The sequence below is a fragment of the Botrytis porri genome (assembly GCF_014898465.1).
Source record: "Botrytis porri strain MUCL 3234 chromosome Unknown BPOR_006, whole genome shotgun sequence".
Lineage (NCBI taxonomy): Eukaryota > Fungi > Ascomycota > Leotiomycetes > Helotiales > Sclerotiniaceae > Botrytis > Botrytis porri.
The window spans coordinates 74,262-89,959 of NW_024066080.1; the positions used below are offsets into that span (position 1 = coordinate 74,262).

At 27.5% G+C, this 15,698-nt stretch overlaps 1 protein-coding gene across 1 annotated transcript; it reads right to left on the reverse strand.

Annotated features, from left to right (window-relative positions):
* Nucleotides 1-12,496: 12,496 nt before the first annotated feature.
* Nucleotides 12,497-13,704, reverse strand: EAF01_004568 (uncharacterized protein; the record flags this gene model as incomplete). The annotated part of the gene is made up of 2 exons (XM_038912822.1): nt 12,497-13,172; nt 13,226-13,704. 2 exons carry the CDS (start codon nt 13,702-13,704, stop codon nt 12,497-12,499), a joined length of 1,155 nt encoding a protein of 384 aa, XP_038770908.1.
* Nucleotides 13,705-15,698: the final 1,994 nt, after the last annotated feature.

Consider the following 15,698-nt stretch of genomic DNA (forward strand, 5'->3'; position numbering starts at 1 on the left):
GTAATTTGTATATTCAGTCTTAGCCTTATACTTAGACCTAAACAGATTATTATAATTCGTTTATAGGATACCATAATTATTATATCTTAAAATGCTTTTATATATCATTAGATTATAAAAACTCTAATATTTTGAATTATAATAAATGATATATTACTTTGACTTAATATATTAAGCTTATTTAAAGCTATCAAAAAGTTTAAAGAAGAAGATTTTTCTTAATAAACTAATAATCTAAATCTATTTATAAGAATTAATCGTTTGAATAATAATTTAACAATTGATTAAAAAAGTATTTATTTATATTAACACTTTCTTAATTATTATCTTCTTAATAATTAATATTCTATTTCTATTTAGATTATAAAGAGAGATTAGGATTCCCTTTAATATATAGTAATACTAGATTATAGATTATTTCAGATTATTATAATTTAGAATCTTCTTGATTTTTTTTGTATTTTTGATTTTAAAAAATTTATTATATATAATACTACTAGTAGTATATACTACTCATTCAATAGCTATAAGGATAATAGCTATAATATCAATGTCTTTTAAATTAAGAATAACTTTATTAATTATCTTTCTTAATATATAAATATTTGGGCAGCTTATTATTAATATAGTAATTCCTATTACTAATAAACAAATATTCATTCTGATTTTCTAGAGTTTAATCAATCTTTATTTATTAACCTGCTCTTATATATATATGATTATGTTGTTACGGGAGCTGCCTCTAGGGTCACGTGGAAGTGTCTAGAGATCTCTCGAGGTGGTTTAGACTAGACTTCAAGTAGGAATTCAATAAGGTTGTAACTGGTTGCAATTCTCGTAACTATAGTAATGAAACTAATGATTGTTCTTGAGCACGAAGCTCTACATGTAAGGAAACCCTTTCCCTTATATAGACCTTTGCACTCTGCGATCCCATCGATCCCACTCACTGAGAGTAGTGGGCGTAGTGGGATCCCACTGATCGCATTGATAATAATCGGTGGGACTGATGGGATGGTCCATCACGTGATACTAGTCCCGTGAGTCTTGTCGTCCTGTCTTATTTCCTGTCCTAGGGCTAATCCCTTGGGAGCTTACTAATCCTAGCAAGACCTCTCTTGCTTACTGTGTCCTGTATTGCTTATTCTTCTTAGGACCCTACTGTCCTAGAAACCATGTCCTATGATTCAGTGTATTCTATAACTAATACTATATACATGCCTGAGGCTTTCCTTGGGTGCCTAGTGTCCCCCGGTATACTGCAGCTGAATCACTGAGGCCTATAATACCATTATAGCCTATAAGTCAGTGATTCTACAGCCTGTTACCAATCCGTTGTAACATATGTTTATAAATACATTCAAGTTTTTCAGGATCTTTATAATATTCATATAAATATAATTTAAATTATTATTATTTTTATCTCTAATTAAAGATTGTATTATATTTTATAATAATTTAATTTTGATATTGTTTATTATTATATTATATACTTCTTTATTAAAGGTTGCTTTCTTTAGTATACTATTAGCTTCAAATTAATAAAGTATTGCTTCGAACATTTTATAAATCTTACATTTGAATTACATTTACTCATTAAAAGCATTAAGTTAAATTATAATAAAGAATCCTTTTATTACCAATAGACTTAATATAACAGCTCTCGTAGTTTTTGTATTATAAATGTTTGTACTGTTGTAGTTAAATAATAAGGATAAGAGTAATGATTGATTGTAAGTGAATTGGGAATTGATTGTGATTAGTACTTTTGTAGGGGTAGTTGTTATAGTATTCATATTATTAACAACAATTATAGTTATATTTGATATTAAAGCTTACATAATCGGAAGGTGTGGCTTAGTACAATCTAAGCTTGCAGATGTGTATGGAATAAATTGATTACACTCTTATATATATTATATAAAACATATTCAATATAATATAATATTGAATGTTATTATTTAATATAGTTTTTTCAATCCCTAAAATACTTTTATATAAAGTAAATCCTATATTTTAAAAAAAAACAATTGAATCTGAGTAATCTTGATCTTACAAAATCCTAAATAAATATTAATATTATTATATAAATTATCAATTTATAATTTAAATAATATAAAGATTAAACTAAAGCTATTCTTAAAATGATATATTGTAAAATACTTAAACTTTTACAAATTCAATTTTTTATTTATAATTTTCAAATTTGATAATTAAAGAATAATTTAAATTATATTAAAGTTCTTGTTAAACTTATTTTAAAAAAAGTATTAAATGAATATATAAAAAAGATTAAAAAAAGAAATAAAGGATTTAAGATTGAGCTATTTAAATGTATACAAAATAATTAAATTGAAAAGATTAATATATATATTAATACCTATTTCAAATTTATTTAATCAAATATTTATAAGTTAATTATAAAAAATATAAGGAAAATATATGTTCAAATAATTATTTATATAAATAAGCTAGAATTTATTTTAAAGTTCAAAAGTATAATTAATTCTTTTTATAAAAACTTAATTAATATATTGCCTATTAAATTGCCTAATTTATTAATAATTGTTAAAAGATTTTCTACTTCTTAAAAAGTCTTTATCCTCTAAATTCGAGATGATAATTGGGACCTTTTTCAGAACAATAATAATTCTACTTCTACTAGTTTATTCTTTTAATCTATTCCTTTTTTCTAGAAAATATATCTTTTTGTTTTTATTCAAATAAATATTATTTTTAAATTCTTTTCAATTTTGTTCAAATTATTTTAATTTTAAATCAAAAATATTCCCTTTTAAATATTTTTTAATATACTTTTTTTTTACATTCTTTTTATTTAAATAATTTATTCCATATTTATTCATTTTATTATTATTATTAATTTTTGTAATACTTCTCTTATTTATTCTTTATTTGTTATATATCTTTATACTATTAATCCTTAAATAATATTGATATATAATTCTATAATAATAAATGATTTCGATAATAAACTTAATAAGTTTTGAATGAATATTTCTAGATTCAATTAGTATTTCTTAAATTTATATTTTTAAATAAATGAAATATTAATTTATTTATAATAAAGAATTATACTTATAAATAAAGGAAAATATAAGTATAATTAAAAGAAGATATAATATTACTAATATTAATAAATCTACTCAATATTTATAACTTTATTAATTTTTTATGAAATTATATTAATCAAATTTAATATATATTAATTAATCTTTTCAATATATTTGTAAAGATTTTAATAATTTAATAATAACTGAAAACATTTGAACTTCTATTAGATTAATATTTTTATTAAATTATTAGCTAGTATCTTATTTACTGATATATAAATAATAATAAAGCTTTTTTTCCTATATTTTTGTTGTAGTTATATATTTTGAATATTAATATGATATAGTTTTGTTTGGATTCTATAATTCTTTTTTACTATTAAGTGAATAATTTGTTAATTGTTATAAAAGATCTAAATGAATATTACCTTAAGCTATATTTCTTTAAAATACCTTTTAAACATTATAATCTTTTTTATAATCCTTTCGATATTGAAAAATTCCGTTTTTATTATTAATATAATTATAATATCTTAGGAAGAAGTTTTTCATATTATTAAACTTTTATACATTGAGATTATATACCCTTAAAATAACCATTTTGTTTCTAAATTATTAGTAAATAAAGAATCGAATATTATAATACATTGTATTATATTATTATCATTTCTGGTATATGTCACGGTGTGAGATCACGTGACATATTGGACCTCTCGGAGGGGTCCGGAATGGGCGCTTGCGCCGGAGCGCAAGTGAGCTAGGGCCCGATCGGGCTAGCTCGCTTGGGAAAATTCTATATATCTTCAACTTGAAAGATCCTGTATTGTAGCTCTTCAAACTACATCTTAATCCTAAAATCTAAACCTATTATCTGAATCGCTATAATGTTACGACTGAGGTCGTCACATGACTAGATTAACTAAATATCATCTGACCAAGGTGTTCCACTGAGTCTCATTGAGTAAGGCCCAGTGGGACACAGTGGGAAGTAGTAGGACAACAGAGAACGAAGGTCTATATAAGGGAATGGGTTTCATTACAATGTAGAGCTTCGTGCTCAAGAACAATCATTAGTTTCATTATTATAGTTACGAGAATTACAACCAGTTACCAACCTTACTAAATTCCTACTTGAAGTCTAGTCTAAACCACCTCGAGAGATCTCTAGCCACTTCCACGTGACCCTAGAGGCAGCTCCCTAACATATAACTTTACTATATTAGGGCAAAGTTACTAGAGCCTTATTCTTGCCTGCCGGCCCCGTGATAGTATACTCGATTAACAAAAATCTAATATTTTAAAAATAAAATATCATTTTCATTAACGTGATTTATCAGTGTGCGGGTCATATCAGTGTGCGGGTCATTTTCACCTCAATTCACTCTTTCAAACTCATATTATTCAACAACCATTGAATCAATTGATTAAAACTATGAAAATTATAATAATCTAGGATCTATTATATTATCTTGACAAGTTCTTGCATTATGTCCGGTCTTTCCGCATTTACTACAGCATCGACTAGAAGATGCTTCTTCATTAGAATTCCTCCCTTTTTGACGCTCGTCGCGTTGAATCTGAATATCAACCTCTTGTTGAGATAATATATCAAGAGCTTCTTGCCCAGTAAGTACTCCTCCTTGACGTAATTGGGGTTTTTTCGCGCGTCGACGCTTGCTTAATGCCTCATTTGCCTTTCGAAGTGTACGAATCTCTGCATTCAAAAGTGTATTCTCATGAGCTAATCTCTCTGTACCTTTAGCTAGAGCTAGTACAGTCTCAAATATAGGTGTAGGGGAGCTTGATTGATGTCGGGTTATTCGAGATTTCACTAAAATTGATTGAGAAAGAGCTTCAGTTGGGTTGTGAGGGGTTTGAGAGATCCATTGATCTAGATCGAAAGAGGGAGGGATAGGTGTACGAATTCGAATATCTAACTTCGAAAGTACGGCTTCAGGGTTAAATGGTATTAAACCTGTTCCTCGAAACCCTGATTTCATATTCTGAGAGATGATTGATTCTTTATATGCAGCTTTAAAAGCTATAAAGAATTCAACCTTCGAAATATGATTGATATATGCCTTGATAAATCCATCAATTTGACCACCATATAAACGTTTCAGATTGCTAAAACAGTCCACATCAAGTGGTTGAGTTAAATAACTTGAATGCAATGGTAGACTTAAGCATATAATATTGTTCTCTTTGCAATATGCTTGAAAAGCTCTTGATTCATAGCTTTCATGCCTGTCTAGTACCAACATTCGATACCTGCCCTTTCTTCGATTCTTAGTGTGCTTGTCGAAGTGTTTCAACCATTCTAAACCTGTCTCATTGTTTGTCCATCTATTAGATGTAGGTTTAATAGCCCAATCCGCAGGAAAATCGGTTTCGGTATACCAATTGGAAAGATGAACCTGTCCTTGAACCACTAGAAATGGGGGTATAGTTTCACCCTCCCCATTGCCACATATGATTGCTGTAGCCCATTCTCTATTGCCTGGTTGTATTGCCTTGCTTCTGCCATTCCGTTCAGCACTAGTTACTACCATTCCGAGGCATATTATACCCATCATAAAGCCCGTCTCATCGAAATTGTAGAAATCGCCATCCAAAATACTGTATTTCGCTCGCATATTCGCAACCAATCGAAACCACTCTTCAATAAGCTTAGGATCTTCGCAAAGAGCTCTTTGAAAGTCATAAACACAACTAAAACACGTCTTTAATTCGATTCGACGCTTTACAAATCGATACGCCCAGAGCTTCCCAACGCGCTTTGCACCCCTCGATTCAAGAATATGATTCGCCATATCTTCTACATTTCTTAATTTAGATGGAAATCCTCTCAAATCCATATCAATTATATATTCAGAAATGATATTCTCTTCTAGTTCTGAAAGATTATAAGATTTAGGTCGATATTCGGAACGGGAAGTAATACCATTAATTCTACGCTGTAGTGTTGTATTCGAGATATTATATATCTTTGCAACCTTTCGAATACTTGTTTTTTTGTCTTTTTGAATAGCTTCGATAGCGAGGAGTATACGGGCTTCTTGATTATTCGAATCCATTGTGGATTGTTGATAAAAACGCGTATTGAAAGAGAATAGAGTGAATTGAGGTGAAAATGACCCGCACACTGATATGACCCGCACACTGATAAATCACGTTATAATTATTAAATAAATAGAATTCAAATTCCTTAGAAACTATAACAATTTACTTACAATAAATATTATATTCGCTTGAATTATAATAATAGAATAAAAAATAAATCCAATTAGTTTTTGAAACTTCTTAATATCCTTTCCAAATAATTATCCTTTATATTAAAACAAATCATAATAGAATAAAAATGTTGATAAACACTTTTCTTTTATAAGATTAAATTTCTTTATAATCTTTTTAATATAAATATTATAAATAAACTATAACTTTTTCAGTTTTCTATCCTTTATTACTCGAATCCTTAAAAACCATTTAATGTTATTTAATTCCTTTAGTACATAATGATATTCAAGTCCGGTTATTATTTGATAGGCTTCTTTTTCATTTTTCTTTGTATATACTATAAGGTAGTTATTTATAAAGAATAATAATTTTATTATTCTAAACATATGGATTTTCTTTACTACCCTTTAAATCTAAGTGTTTCAACTTTAATATGAATTCCTTATATTAAAGTGCTATAGAGTCTTTAAGATTATAAAGAGCTTGATTTACTTCTATAATTATATCCAGCTGTCTGAAACCATTTGGTAAAAAGTAAACAATGAATTTGGAGGTATTTAGTCTAAATATGTTTATATATATATTTATTATATCAAATTGCTTTACTTTTAAATCTTTTTACATTATAAATATTATTATTATTCGAAATAATACTATTATTAAGGTGGTAGTAAAGGTAGTTTTAACAATTGAAGTATTTTATAAATTCTTATATACTATTAATCTAGTCTTATATTTTTTTAAATAATCATTTAAATTTGATTTATAATTGTATACTCATTTTAGGAATAATAAGTATATTCAAGCTTTAAATCTTTTAATAACTCTTTAGTAATTTATACTTTTAAGCTTTCAAATCTCTAATTCTATTATATACTTGAAATATAATCCAAAATTATATTTCTTTAGGTTTATATATCTTATTAACTTTTTCAATAATAATATTATATATATATACAAAATTGATAGGGTTTTATTTGAATCCAAAAAGTCCCTTTTCAATATCAAAGTAAAAGTACTAGTAATTTAGAATTAGATATTCTAAGTATAATATCTAATCTCCTTTTTTTAAATTATCATATATATATAATTATTAATACTTTGTCTTTCAAGTTAATATCATTTTTAAGCATTTGTCCAAATTAATCAAATATAATAATACTATTAAAAAATATTAAAAAGAATAATACTTTATCCTTACTCAATTATTACAAAAGCAATCCTATATAGGAATTTCCTTCTCTAATTATATCAAATTAATTAATAAACTTATTCTTTTTTATTCTAATACTTAAGGATTTTAAATTTAAAATAATTCTAATTTTTTCATTAAAAATTATATTAAAGATGAAATTGATTAATAAATTAATTCTTTTTTTTTATAATTTTTTATATAGCTTTAACTTTTAATCTTTCTTCAATAATAATTTAGATTTTAATTCAAGTTTTCTCAACTAATTGTATTGATTATAATACTATAATTCTAGATTTTCTTATATAAATAATTAATTTATAATATTTATTTTCTAGCTTTAAATTCTCATTACAAAATAAAAATATAATTAAATTATAAATTATTAATAGTAACTTTATAACTAAATATATAGAAATGTTTATATAATTAAAGATTTATGTTTTAATAATTATGAAATTATTTTCCTTATTATAGACTTATTTTAACCAATATTAATCAGATCTAGAATATATTTGAATATTATTAATCTTATCAAAAATATTTATATTTTATTTATCCTTAAATTTAGATTCTTATTAAAAACAAACTTTTTAATAAGTAAAGTATTCCTTGTTTTTGAATTTATTAATTCTTTATTTAAATTATTAAAGATTAATTCATTTTTATATTCTATTATAAAAAATTACTTTTTGATTTTGTTACTCTTTAATAATTCAATAATATGTTTTATAATATCAATATCTATTTTACTATTAAAATCTTTAATTAATAAAAAAAAGATATTTTTATTAAATATTATATCTTTTATTATAATAACTTATTTAAATTGTAATATTTAAATATAGTTATATTTTTATTTATATATTTAATAAGATATTTAATAAGATATTTAATAAATTTGTACAAACGAATTTTAAAATCTTTTATATATCTCCCAGTTTCTTTATTCTTAAAGAGTAGATATACTCTATATCTATATATATAAATTCTATTCTAATTTAATTATAGATTAGAAGTGATTTTCTAAATAATTATTAAATCATAATGCCTAAAGTATTCGTGGAATTATAAATTCAATTTCTTATTCGAAGACTTTCAATCTAATGCTTTTGAGGAACTGATATTATATAAATAAGTTGCTGCTAATATACTCTCTAACTAAAGATTTGAAAGAAGACCAGTTCCCTTTTACATTATAATTACCTTAACATATACTTTTTATCCTACCTTCTCGATATTACTATTTGATTTATAAGTATAAATAGAAATAAGTTCAAAATCTATATTTTATTCCCACACTTATTTCTGGTATTCTATTTCCTCATTAATACCTATGACTGAAATATTATTATTATAATATAAGATATAAATTAATAATCTATATTATCTTTTTATAAAAGCATTAAAGTTTTAAATAGTTCTGTAAATATATACAAAAATCTTTTATAATAAAAAAAAGAAGATCTTCTTGTTAAATTTATCCTTAATTAATAATAACTAAAACAACCTATTATAGTTAACTTCGAAATCAAAAAGATTTCAAAACATTTTTCAAAAAGGTTTAACTAATAATTATGAATTTGATTAATAAAATATCATTTATTTTATATAAGCTATCAAACAATATGTACATTTAATATAAGATATTCCTATAATTTTAATATTTCTTATCAAATAAATTAAATATTCTAATACTTCTTAATCTAAATAATCTGTATATTTATATCAAAAATTATTTGAATTACTTTTTAGCCTTAAATACTCTTTTCTTTATTATCTAAATTATTTCAATACTTTTCTTATAATTGTTAGATATATTAGAGTATTGGTTAAATTATTTAGAATATATAGAAAAGATGAATAAGAATGTAAAGATTTATATTTAAAGAAAATAACTATAAATTTATGTTTCAATTTTCTAATAATTTTATTCTTCTTAAGTATTTTATTTTCTTTTAATGTGTAATTCAAATTATAATATCAGATTCTTATTTTATTAAAAACTATCTTAAAAATAATATTAATATTAAAATTATAAATATAAATAATATTCTTAAGAATCAAGTTTCTTATATTTAGCCCTATATTGCCTTCAAAATAGTTTTTAATTATTCTTGTATTATAGTTTTTAATTAAAAAGAATGAGAATTTGATATAGACTTTCCTCTTATCCTTAATTTTTTAATATAATCCTTTTACAAATAAATCCTTATCATTTATAATATATATTATATTATAATTATTTATTAAAATGAATACTGATAATAAATAACCAATCAATTTGAAAATGAAATAAACATTAATAAATAGTTCGATTTTTTTAAAGTTATTTAAATTTAGAATAATCATAATGATATTCATTTGTTTCATAAAGAAAGAATAAAGTTTTTGTTCCTTTTCTCTTCAAATAGTTTAATCATTTTTAAATTTATTTAATTAAATTTTATCAAATATTTCTTTTATATTTTGATTAATAAATATACTCAAGATTAACTCCAAATTGGATTTAATGAATATATACTTTAGTTGATGGTATTTAATACTAGGCTATTTATAGGATCTTTTATTAGATTTAATATATAAGTATAATTCAAATATATTTATATTGAATAATTTATTTTGAAATATTAAATATTAATTTATATTACTTTCATTTCTTCTTTTAATTAATATTATATAAAGAAAAGTAGTTATAAGTATACCGAAAATATTCTTATATTAAAGTTTTCGAGTTATATTATAACTACATTTCAAAACTTTAAATTTGTTTATTCTAATATAAATCTAATTACAATTACAATCAAGAAAGATTTGACATTCAACATTTCAATAATTTCCGAAATTTTATATTTCATTACCTTAAAATAAACTTCAATTCATTTCTAATATTACTTAATTGTTAATATATAATATATTTAACATTATTAATAATCTTAATATACCTAAGTGTTCACAATAAAGGAGCAGGCCAGTGGAATGCATGTATTATTGACTATGTAGATTAATTGTACTAAGGTAAAATCTAACTACGAAGTGGAAGTGATATATGCACAGTAGCTTAGAGCACGTGCCACAACTTCCAACACTAAGATATATTAATTCTTATATTTTATTACCAAGTAATTACAACTCTTTTTAAAATATTATAATAAATACTTTTATGGAATATAATTCATTATTAGTAATAAATATATTCTATACTTTTATTAAAATGATAATTAATATTAATTTAATAATTCATATTTTAATTATATTATACTCTTTCTTATTTCAAACCTACTTTTCAAACCTAATCTTGTATATTTGAAAATTGTTATTTCATAAAAATTAAAATTATTTTTATTCCATTAAATATTTTTGAAATGAAATAGTATTTATATCATCTATAATCTTTTTAATAATAATATTATTTTACTTAATAAATTTGATAATAAATAATTTTAGTTGAAATATAGCTATAAATAATTCTAATTGAATAAATTTCAGGGAAAGATTAGTCTTATTATTACCCTTATTAAGCTTAATATATTTCCAAATTCTAAAAGTTTTACTCTTTCTTTTTAATTCTTTATATTATTTAATTTATTTAATTTATTTAATATAATTATCTAAAAAGATATTTTTATAATTCTTTTTATTGTTAAAAAAAGCAACTAACTTAATTTTTATTATAAAGATTCAGATTTAAAAAGAACTTTACAAGAAATTAGCAAAGTTATATTGTAAAAAGAAAGTAAATGATAAAAGATAATTATAAAAAAATAGAAATATAATATATATATTCCAATTTTGTAAATTTATACAAACTATTTAAAAGTTTTTTGAAAGAATATCCTATAGTTCAAATGCTTATCGAGCTTATAATTAAGGTAACTCATATAATATTATAAAAAAAATTGAATTGTATTCATTATTCTTATTACCTACTACCCAAAAAATAATATATATAGAGATTTTGGGTATCTATAAGATTCTTAATAGGCCTGAAAAGATTCGGTTTCTTGTTATATTATATGATATATTATATAAGCATGACCTTCAGCCCCGGCCAGGATTCCCCCGGAACCCCACATTCTTCACATTTAGAATAATACAAATAATCCCTATAATTTTAAGAGTATTCTTCTAAATATTTATTTATAAAAAGGTTTCTATTTTTTTTCAATCTTTCAAAGTAAATATACTATAAACTTATAATAAAACTTTTTAATTTATTTTTAATAATTTTTATTAAAAAATTATTAAAGATTTTATAAAAGTTTTAAATTTATATATAATTCCTATACAAATTTAAAAATCGATATTTTGAAGCTTTAAATCTCAATATAAAAAAATCCTAAAAATCTAAAAATTTCAAATTAGATTTAAAACAATTTGAATTATATATATATATATATATATTTTCAATCATTTCTATTTATAAATAAAAAAGTTAAAAATTCCATTTTTGATATAAAAAGTAGTCTAAAAGGGGGATGGATTGAAAATAGGGTACCCAATTTATTAAATAATAATAATATACGCCAGCGATTTAAAACTTTCAATCTCTAACTGTGATTGGAACACTTGAACAATTTCATAGACTGAATACTTTACACAAAGATTGAATAGTTTTCAATCATATGGATAATTCCAAAGATTGAGTGATGCTGAATCACTTGGATCATCTCAAAGATAAACGATTGGGTGGTCTTGAGGTATTGAATCCTCTTGATTGACATACTGCAGCCCAGACTATAGGCACATAGATCTAAGAAAAGCCACCAAAGAGAAGTATGAGAATGATAACACCAAATGTCACGAATCAACTATTATAGTCACAGAAGAGAAATGATTATGCGCAGCAATCTTGAATTGAATATTTACAAGTAGTCAAAATTATATACATCTCGAAGAACTCAACCCCAAGACATCACCCATCAAAAGTCGACGAATCAAACTCCCCCAAATTTCCTTCCATTGCAAACTGGCAACAGATCCCCTACTGAATAATTTAGTAGGTAACTTTTCCGAAACCAGCGTTGGCAGTGACACTAGCGACGACACCGCTGTATGCGGAGGCGGAAGCGACGTTCTTTCCGGAGAAATCGGAGAAGAAGCTAGTGGCGGAGGAGCTGAAAGTACCAGAAGAACCGAATCCGTTTGCTTGGCAAGTGTGTCCTAGATGGGCGGAACAGGCTGCGTTGGCGGTGGTAGATGGAGCAGTGAAGAGCTCACCATCGATTGGAGATTCGGCGACGACTGGGATGTTCTGGAAAACGTTGCCCTCAGCGACGACATAGGCACCGGAACCGATCTCGAACGCGTGCCCAGAGTTGTCGTACCAGTAGTTGTTAACAGCGTGGAGGACAGTGTTTCCTTGAACCTTGGGGGAACGTCCAGATGTGTGGTAAATGTAATTACCCTTCATGGTGACCAAATCGTTGGAACCATCAAGGTAGATACCCCAGTAGTGGTATCCGTCACAAGTGGCAGAATAATCAGAGACACCGTTGATGTAGTTGTTGGAGAGAGTAACACGGTTGGAAGCGAGCGTACCCAGAACGATGTGTTGACGAGCGATGTGGTAAGTGGTGACGTGATCAATCCATATCATATCAGCGTCGTTGATAGTGATAGCGTCGCCTCCCCAGACGTATTTAGGGTTGATCTCTTCGATCTTGATGTTTCTGGATTTAGGGTTAGTTTAAATTTAGCTAGAATGACTTCGTAAACTACTTACTGGATGATGATGTTGCTAGCACCGGAAACCATGCGGAGACCCTTTCCTTGGATGATACCAGTGGAACCCTCACCGATCAAAGTCTTGTCGGAAGCAACCGAGATACCGAGAACACCAGCGTTGTCGTAGCTGACGCTGGCAGATGGAGCGTTTGGCTCATATTTCTCACACCATCCATTGGCGCCATCGATAGCAAGTTGGCAGTTGGATGCAGTACCCCATGGTGCACATCCAGTGGCAGTGGTGGTACCCTCGGTTCCTCTGAAATCAAAGGTCTTGGTGAGGACAATGACACGAGGAGAGGAGTCTCCCAAGTAGGAAACGAGTTCGTCGGTTGTGGTTGGGTAGACAGCGGATGCGGAACCACCACCAGTAACACCCTTGGCGAAACCTTCTGCGGCTCCGTTGACTGCGACAGCAGCAGAAACAGTTTGTGCGACTGCGGCAAGCGCAGCGCTGAAAAGAGTGAACGACTTCATAGCGAAGTCAAAGAGTGTGTAATATGTAGCGAGAAATGAAGAGAGATCGCTGGGATGAAGAGAAAAGAAACTTGATATAGGACTTACATTCTCTTTATATGACTTCTTGACAACTTGCCATTTACTGTACTAACAATGACTGTTGCCCCCTTCAATTAGAGAATATAGTAAGCCAAGAAGCTAGGGTAGGAATTTGATGGGACATCAGAGGATGCTGGGTCGAGATTCATCACAGAAGACCCCTGTCACTGATTGAACACGGATGGCGGATTGAGCTCGGAGTGGCATGCCCACTTTGAAGAAGGAAGTTCTTTTCGTCCAAAATCTCCAGGAGATAGGTGGATACTTCTCAGAATCATCCAACGTGGTATGCGACAGCAGAAGAACTTGTTGTCGAGTGCAGTACACGCGTAAGGTGGTTAGGTTTCGTTTGAACCCATGATATATCAAACAGGCTTAATGTCCTGAACATTTTTAGTCTACAGAGTATAGACAGCTTCATGGTTGAAATTCACATGAGCTAGGGGTTTGTTGCCGCCTGTCGCATTTGAAGCTCAAGTCAGCTTACTCCGTACACTCGCATTGTAGAGCTGTTTTGAAAAGGAACAAAGGCTGTGTATCAAACCATGTTCGTCAGCCTTGATCATCTAGTTGACAACAAGAAAGACCGTTTTCGGTGTCAATTTGCTACATACCTTGTATGTTAGCAAAAACCTGAATAAGGAATAAGAAATTTCTAGACTCTTCCAGGCACCCTGCTTCCACCGATGATTCTAAGAATGCCAAATAGTCCACTACCGTATTTGAAGGGAAATTATATCTACTGTTGAATTTACATTGGTCATGGCGACACGAAATTCCTGCAATTGCAAAGACGTTTTCGAGCATTGTGCATCCCATTCTCCGAAGAGTTCCAAAGAGTATTCTTCCAATTTGGGAAACATATTGCAACTGATTGTAACCATGCATCAAGGAGGCTCGTGTGCCAATTGTGGGGGTTTCATCGCGGTGAATAGGATGATTTGGGATGCAATCTCCATTTTCTATCCCTGAATCCACCTGAGACCAGGTATCTTGATTGGGGCGGTGGGTCGATCAGTTATTGACGACACACCCGGGACATCGTTGATGGCATGATAGTATGATGGTACCAAATGTTGAATCCTCGCAAATTTCATTTGAAGAATTTTTCGTGTTCAATGCCGAGGTGGAATATAGTATCTTTAATATTCCGCCAAACACCGTTCATACAATTGCTGGCAGCAATAGATGCAGCCCCAGATAGAATTCTGATCAGCCAAGGTCACAAGAACTTAGGCAACGCGTAAACCCGCTGCCGCTGTAAATTATTGTTGCAGCTCTAGGTGATGGAAAGAGCAGCAGCAGCATTCGAAATCTGACAAATTTATTCTTTTTTTATTTTCGTCGTTGTTTATGGAGTTTGTGGTAAATTTAGGGGACGAGCTTAGACGCTTGGCCTTGTTTCATGATTTTTATCACAATAAAGTTGGCGGATCCCTTGATTAGGTTAACCGCTTTCCGCTTATATAGGGGCCTCGGAGGCAAGATACTGAGGCACGTGTGAGGTCGAGACGGTATCACAGAGAAGAGAGTAGCCTCTACGTGGGAGGAAAAACAGGCCGGAATTGATCACTAGTAAAGCCCTTCAATAATCCAAATGTTTCATTCCAATTGAAAGAATTAAACGTTTAAATAGTTTTTACAGTTGAAATTATTCAAGGATTTATTAAATTTTATTAGTTTTTTTAAAAAATTATTAATTGATTTATTAATTGATTTATTAGAATGATTAATTTTAGTCAAGAAGCCGAACCATATCAATGAGCTGATTTTCTTTGAGACTTGAACTCAGTTTAGAAAAACTCTAATAACTAAGAAAAACAACAACAACAACCTATTCTCATGTTAACCTATCAATCTCCTACTCAAATAATTACTCTGTACTCTACATGATTGAAGGGTTATCGTTGAGA